This window comes from Salpingoeca rosetta, assembly GCF_000188695.1.
Source record: "Salpingoeca rosetta unplaced genomic scaffold supercont1.31, whole genome shotgun sequence".
Classification (NCBI taxonomy): domain Eukaryota; class Choanoflagellata; order Craspedida; family Salpingoecidae; genus Salpingoeca; species Salpingoeca rosetta.
Window position 1 is genome coordinate 466678 of NW_004754903.1, and position 7500 is coordinate 474177.

Below are 7500 nucleotides of genomic sequence, written 5' to 3' on the forward strand. Positions count from 1 at the left end.
GGTCCGTCGTCGTCGTGTGTGTGTGTGTGTGTGTGTGTGTGTGTGTGTGTGTGTGTGTGTGTGTGTGTGTGTGTGTGTGTGTGTGTGTGTGTGTGTGTGTGTGTGTGTGTGTGTGTTTTAGGTTCGCAGAGGGCGTGAACATCTGACAGAAGTGATGGCCGTTCCCTTGAAACCAATCCAATACACACAATCAACTGCTCACGCACTCACGCTTCTGAAATGTACGCGAGACTCTGCATTGTCATATCGGCGGCGTCCTGTCCAGCATCCATTTCAAGCAATGTCATGGCGAGCAGCAAGCAACGCGCAGAGTAAGATTTCCATGCCATCTCTTGCGCTCTTGTGCTCGCGCATAACCAAATCACGCACACATGCGCACGCGCGCACGCGCGTGCAAGGCTTCAAAAGACAATCTTCTTCTTCCTTCCACCTCCCATCGTAACACGGCCGCACCTGCAGCTCGTAGGAGAAGCCGAGCATAAGGTTCACGGAGGCCACGTGCTCTGTACCGAGCAGCGGCAGCGAAATGTCAATCTCCAGGTCCTCCGGTCTCCCATCAAAGTTTGCATCACGCTCACGCGCCTGTCACAACAGCAATGACAACAATGACAGCAGCAACAGCAGCAACAGCCCAGGTAAGAGGATGCGACGTGCTGCGAAACGCGTGTGGCGCACGGTTGCACATTTCAACCTCAGCCCACTTCCACCCACTAGCATATGTACTCAAGCACACGACGCAGTCAGAGAGCATCGCGGCAGTACCGTAACGACGGGAAAGCGGAGCGCATCTCCCAGCATGGCGTTGATTTCGGGAATGGATGTCCACGTCATGATGGGCAGGCCGGCCGAGTCCAGCGCCGTGACCACAATCTCATTCTGGAAGAAGACCAGCGGATCCTCCCTGTACGTGGCTTCCTCCAGCAGGAAACCTGTGAATACACCACCAAAACAGGGCAAAAGGATGGGACAGGAAATGAGACAGGAAGTGTGTGTGTGTGTGTGCGAATGAAAAGAACAACCACAAATGAAGCACAAGGAACGCACGCACGTGTTTTCAAACACGCACACACATGCACACAACCATGTCTGACCTCCGGTTCGAATGCAGACGAGCAGAGGGGCGACGACGATGATGACCAGGCCCAAGAAGGCGCACAGCCCTGCCCCACTGCATGGCCCAGCATGCCATCGCCTCTCCAAAGGCTCCGCCAACACACAAACCATGTCCGTGTGCGATGTGTGCGATGTGTGTGTGTGTGTGTGTGTGTGTGTGTGTGTGTGTGTGTTGGTGAGCAGCGGCGACCGTTGCTGAAATTCGATGAATGATTTCGCGATTCTTCCAAACTTCCACCACCAAAACAACAAGGAAGACAAAAGACGATGGCGACGTTGGCAGAACAGTACACGGAGGTGCGGGGACGGCGGTGTTGTGTGTCGTTTCTTTCTGGTAATGGGTTCGTGATGTTGGGCCTCGCCTCCTTTGACCCGTTCAGTGACATTCACAAAACATCGCTGTCATTGTGCAGGTGAAAGACTGGCTGCAAGAGCTGTTTCGTGACGAGGATGACGTGCCCCCGTTTGACAACAATGCAGCCACGATCCAAGGTGTGCGTGTGTTGGGTGTGTTGTGTGTCTGTGTGTTGTGTGTGTGTGTGTGTGTGTCTACGTGTGTTGTGTGTGTGTGTGTGTCTCTGTGTGTGTGTGTCTCTGTGTGTGTGTGTGTCTACGTGTGTTGTGTGTTTACTGTGTTTGTGTGTGTGTGTGTGTGTTTTCCATGTGTGTTTTTGAATGTGTTCCGTGCATTAATGAGCGACGGAAGAAGGCATCGTTGCACATTGCACCCTAACACTGCTGCCCCTTGCTTGCTGAATGTAGCGTTGTATTCCTTATGTCGGGAGAGCAAGAAGACCGATGCCATGGCAGAAGCCGCAACCACAGATGCAACTAAGCGGGCGCAGGAGTACAGATTAGGAAGTGCGCAGCTCACAAGCTTGCTCGATTCCGTTGGTGTCTCCGAAAACGCTCTCACTCCCACAGGTAACGTGACACTGTGTTCCGGCTGCTGTTGTTGTGCTCGTTGTGACTTGTGAAAGTGTCGTCGTTGTTCCCCATGGCCCAGTTCTTAAAGTGACAGTGCTTTCCCTCTGCTTTTATGTTGCACATGACTGTTTTAGGGCGTGAGGCCTTGGATGCTCTCGTTGAAACGCAACTTCAGTTGCAAACACGCGACAACGACGGATACACGTAAGAGTATGTTGTTCTTGATGTTCTTGTTGTTCTTGTTGTTGTTGTTGTTGTTGTTCTTCTTCTTGTTGTTGTTGTTGTTCTTCTTGTTGTTGTTGTTGTTGTTGCTGTTCTTGTTGTTGTTGTTGTTGCTGTTCTTGTTGCTCTTGGTCTTGTTGTTGCTCTTGTCCAATGTTTTTGCATGCACCGATGCCATCGCATTCAGCCATGCGTTCCTGCCTCACTGTGCAATGTCGCTGCTGAACCTCTACATCGCTGCCGTGCCTGCAAGCATCATGGCGGGCGTAAGCCATCACGAGGGCCAGCGGCATGCGGCGCGCCACGCGCACGCGCGCGCGGCAGAAAGACTTCAGAGAACACAAACTGCATGTGCACAAGCACAACGCCGACTCAACGCCACAACAAAGTGCGTGTGTACGTGTGTGTGCGTGTGTGTTTGTGTCTGCACAACAGCAAGTTGTACGACTGTATCTTCTTCCTCCGCAGTCCTTGACCACCACCGCTTCTTCCACAAACCACCACTCTAACACTCCCCCACTTCCCGCGTGCTGCAGGGTGTGCGATGATCTCTCACGCGGCAAGACGGCGGCTGCTGTTGATGCGCGCTGGCGGGAGGCGGATGTGCAGCAGCAGCTCGAGGCCGTCGCAGACACCAAGCGCTCCCTCACACACAGAGAGGTGTGTGAATGTGTGTGTGTGGGGGTGTGTGGGTGTGTCTGTGTGTGTCGGTGTGTGTGTGTGTGTGTGTGTGTGTGTGTGTGTGTGTCGGTGTGTGTGTGTGTGTGTGTGTGTCTGCTTGTGTGTGTGTGTGTGTGGGTGTGTGTGTCGGTGTGTGGGTGTGTGGGTGTGTCTGCGTGTGTCGGTGTGTGGGTGTGTGGGTGTGTCTGCGTGTGTGTCTGCTTGTCTGCTTGTCTGTCTATCTTTGTGTATGTGAGTGTATCCTTATCCGTCTGTCTGTCCGCGTCGCTGTCCTTAAGGCATTCAGGCTGTTTGTCCGTGCCTTGTTCTGTTGCAATTCACTGACCCACACCCGCCTTTCCTTCCCCCCATCTTCGTTTCGTTTTCGCTTCGTTCCGTGTGCAGGCTCACCTGGAGCGTCTCGGTTTCTCCAGCGACATTATGCACAACAACTTGCAGCAGCTGCAACAGGTGAGGCACCGTGCCTCCCATGCGCACACATGCACACACGCAATCTAGGCAGTCATCTCCAAGGAAATGTTGTGGGGCAGCTGCTTCCTCGTTCACACTTCACCTCCCAATGCTTCTTCCCTCTTTTTCAGGCTACGGCAGCCATTCAGCGCGAGTGCGATGCCCTCGAGCAACAGCTCCAGGCCGTACAACCACTACCCAAGGTGGGCAGATGTGTGTGTGTGTGTGTGTGTGTGTGTGTGTGTGTGTGTGTTGTGTTGTGTCTAATAGTTTTTTGCCCACATATCCGCTCCCTCCCTCCATCAATCACTCACACGGATACTCCCTCCCTCCCTCACCCACACCCCCCCCCGCCCTTGTAGGATGTGCGAGAAGCGCGCGTGTATCTGGAGCGTGCGCGGCTACGGCGGCAACAGCTCGTGGACAAGCTCAAGGCAAACTTTGATCACATGTAGCAGCAGCTGATGTGCCGTTGCAGTCACGCATACACACACGCACACACACACACACACACACACACACACTCTCTCTCTCTCGTTATGCGGCGCTAAGGCTCCTGAGCCAAGAGCTTCCATTCGACGCTCGTGTGCTAGAAGTCAAATCGACCCTGGCTGGCCCATGTAAAAGTCGTGGCAGGCTCTGGGACTCGTAATAATCGGGACAGGAAAGACCGAAGCTTTTTTGATCCCTTCAAATAATGACAGCAAGTTCCGACACACACACACACACACACACACACACACACACACACACACTCTCTCTCTCTCTCTCTCTCTCTCTCTCTATCTCTCTCTCTCTCTCTCTTCTTGTTGAGCAAAGCTCTCGCAGTGTACAAACCTTGCAAACAACAGTGCCACCAGACCACCAAACACAAACGCACGTCCACACCAACCGCAACCAACATGCCTGCCACTGTCACAACATTACATTGCTCATTGACCCGACGTCATCAGTCAGTTACACACGCACGACGGAACGATGCCTCGTTTGTCAAAGGCATGCATTGTATGTATGCCTACCTTTACCTTGCTTGCTCTCTTCCTCGCTTGCGTTGCTGTGCACGTGCGTGCATGTACGCATTGAGAGCAGCCGTGTCCGTTGTGTGTCGGTTGTGGCCGTTGTCACGAACGACAACGAACGTTCCCTTGACGTTCACGAAGGGTTGTTGATATCTTCCCGAAAGTTTCCCGATCCACCCTTTTTCTTCAAACGCCCACAACCACAACCACAACAAAACTCTCTCGGCGAAACAAAGCACCACACGATGCGATGCGCCGCCTACGCACCCACAAACCAAAACACACCCTCTCACATGCACTCATTCACACAGCAGCCAGCCAGTCGTCAGTCAGTCAGGCTCACACGCACACCACGGACAGATACGCACTGCACCTCGCTGCTCTGAGATAAGAAAATCTGGCACTCGCACTCGCATTCAGTCAAGGCAGTCACTTTCCATACACAACCGACGAGCAACTACCCAGCACCTGCGGCCAAACCAACACAGCAAGCAGTCGCTTGCAAACACATAATATGATGAAGAGCAGAGGGTCTGCGCTCAACACAAGTGCAACTGCAACGGCACTAGCACCACTGATACCAACAACGGCAAAAAGAAGAGGAGCGCCAAGGCCAACAACACTTGCAGCAGAGAAGTACACAAGCAAGCGTGCCGCCTCGTTGGCCTCCGCAATGCCGGTGTCTCGTTCGGTTGTTGTGACAGCGCTGGTGACGACGGTGTTGGCGCTTTTGCTGGCAGCGGCACCGAGGAGTTGTGCCGCTGCCTCATCGGAGCGACCAAATGTCCTGATTCTGTTCTTGGACGATGTCGGTGCAGACCGGTTTCCGTTCTACGGGTCCAACATTGACGTGTCGCCCAACCTGAATGAGCTCTACGAGCGAGCAGTGACGCTGGATGCGTTTTTCACCCAGCCCATCTGCGGCCCGTCGCGCGCGTGCCTCCTGAGCGGCCGCCTCACGTCCAACACAAAGGCGTACAGCAACGGGCACAAGCGGAACAAGGACTTTGACGAATCCGAGTGCACGTTGGGCTCTGTGTTCCAGCAGGCGGGCTACCGCACCGGCTTGTTTGGAAAGCTCCATGCTTCACACCCATACGTGAAGACGCTTGACACCAGCTGTGGCTTTGACACCTGGGCCGTTTGGGCCCGTCGAGGCCCTCGCTACCACAACTCAACGGTGCGACATGGTTGTGTGCGTGTGTGTGTGTGTGTGTGTTTGTTTGCGTCATGTGTGTTTGTGTGTGTGTATGTTTGTGGTGTTCTGGAGGGTGTTGTTTGCGTCTATGTGTGTGTGTGTGTGTGTGTGGTTTGTGTTTGTGTTTGCATGTATGTGTGTGCGTGTGTGTTGCCCGTTTGCTTGCTTTCCCTCCTTTTCCCTTTTCCCTCCCCCTCCTTCTCTCCCTTTCTGTGTCCAACGTGCATGCATGCATGCATGTACGTGTTCTCGCCCATGCCGTCCCTCACCCTTGCCAAACCCACCCCCAACCTCCCCCACCCATTCATGTAGATTGAGACAAACATTGGCGAGGGCAACCTAACCTTTGATGGCCTCGTGGATGCCGTGCTTGATCCCGAGAGCGCATCTGTTCCACGCCGCGTCGCCCTCACCAACACGTACCACCCGCACCTGAACCGCGAGCTGGCAAAGGCCTTCATCTCCACCAGCGTCGCAGAGGACCAGAACTTCCTCCTGCACATGCCCATGATCCTGACCCACGGCCCATATGAGGACAAGCCGCAGGACCCCTCACTCCCGGCCGACATGGAGGCTGAGGAGGACAACGACGCGCTGTTCAACCAGCGGCTGATGGTCGCCGACGCCGTGGTGGGCGACATCCTGCGCCACATGGAGGTGGAGGGCGTGGCCAACAACACGATTGTCGTTGCCATGGGCGACAACGGCACGCCGCGCAAGTACTCGTCGATTGTCAACGGCGTCGAAACGCGCTCGGGCAAGCGCCACGCCGGGGAGACCAAGGGCACGCGCGTGCCGTTCCTCCTCTTCGACCCGCGCCTCGGCACCACGCCCCGCACCGTGAAGCCCATCACCAGCATGGTTGACGTCCTGCCCACGCTCATGGACGCCACGGGCGTGAATCAGTTGCCTGCAGGCAAGGACCCGCTGGATGGAACGAGCTTCTGGCCGCTCGTGACGGGCGAGTCGAAGCGGCGGCGACAGTGGTCCTTCCTCTTCTCCAAGACGCGCGCGCCGCACGCCGTGGTGCGCAACCGAAAGATCATCATCACCTCGGACGGCACCGTCTACCGCGAGCGCAAGTGGTACGATCCGGTGCAGATCACGCCCGAGGTGGTGTGCCGCAAGCGCAAGTACTTCCGCCGGTTCAAGAGCATGGTGAAAGAGGCGTGGAAGCTGGACATTGACGTGACCTTCCCAGGTTCCGACACCGCCTACCCGCCCAACTCCTGCTCCAAGATTGTCTGCAACGACGAGACAAGCCTGCCAGAGTGTGTCCCTGCATGCCCGTGCAAATGAGAGCGTGTGCGTGGACACGCATCGAGATGAGGAGCGCCAACTGCTGCAGTTTTGGGACTGAGGGCCTCCTTATTTTGCAGTGTTGGGGTTTTTCGTCGATTCCCAATCCCCTTTCCCTCCCACACATGAACGCATGCATGCACATACACACACACACACACACACATATCTCATGTTTATTCCTGTACTCTGTGCGTGTGCTCTTCGTTTCCCTGGCTGGCTGCCTGTCTTCGCGTCAATCAATCCGCCTACACATGTCCATAGATGACCCGTTAACCCATCCTAGCATCCTGTTGCCCACAGACTTGTGCTCCCTCTTCGCGGCTCTCTTTCACATGTTCGTTCCTTTTCCAACACCGCGTTGATGTTGTTGCTGTTACATGCACACACACAACGTGTCCTTAACGGTTCGATAGTTTTTGTCCTTCTCTTCGTCAATAAAGCAAGTCAAGGATGAACCACTCGCTGCCGCTGACAGGGTTGGCTGCATGTTTATTTGAAGACATGGGTGGGCTTGAAGAAGAGGGGGGGGGGAGGAGGGATTTGGCCGAGCATGCACACACACACACACACACACACAGAAAAAGAGAG

At 54.9% G+C, this 7500-nt stretch overlaps 3 protein-coding genes across 3 annotated transcripts; 2 read left to right on the forward strand and 1 right to left on the reverse strand.

Moving 5' to 3' along the window:
- Positions 1-206: 206 nt before the first annotated feature.
- PTSG_09761 (uncharacterized protein) lies at positions 207-1269 on the reverse strand (the record flags this gene model as incomplete). Its single annotated transcript, XM_004989059.1, has 4 exons — positions 1092-1269; positions 763-929; positions 454-582; positions 207-257 (listed from the first exon to the last, which is right to left on the reverse strand). Exons 1-4 carry the CDS (start codon positions 1222-1224, stop codon positions 207-209), a joined length of 480 nt encoding a protein of 159 aa, XP_004989116.1. The 5' UTR covers positions 1225-1269.
- Positions 1270-1326: 57 nt separating this feature from the next.
- On the forward strand, positions 1327-3914 carry PTSG_09762 (uncharacterized protein). The gene is made up of 9 exons (XM_004989060.1): positions 1327-1410; positions 1527-1605; positions 1876-2037; positions 2175-2244; positions 2516-2650; positions 2799-2922; positions 3328-3393; positions 3525-3596; positions 3756-3914. Exons 1-9 carry the CDS (start codon positions 1381-1383, stop codon positions 3846-3848), a joined length of 831 nt encoding a protein of 276 aa, XP_004989117.1. The 5' UTR covers positions 1327-1380; the 3' UTR covers positions 3849-3914.
- A 1171-nt stretch (positions 3915-5085) lies between these two features.
- PTSG_09763 (uncharacterized protein) lies at positions 5086-7093 on the forward strand (the record flags this gene model as incomplete). Its single annotated transcript, XM_004989061.1, has 2 exons — positions 5086-5592; positions 5923-7093. The coding sequence occupies 2 exons, from the start codon at positions 5086-5088 to the stop codon at positions 6907-6909; spliced, it is 1494 nt and encodes a 497-aa protein (XP_004989118.1). The 3' UTR covers positions 6910-7093.
- Positions 7094-7500: the final 407 nt, after the last annotated feature.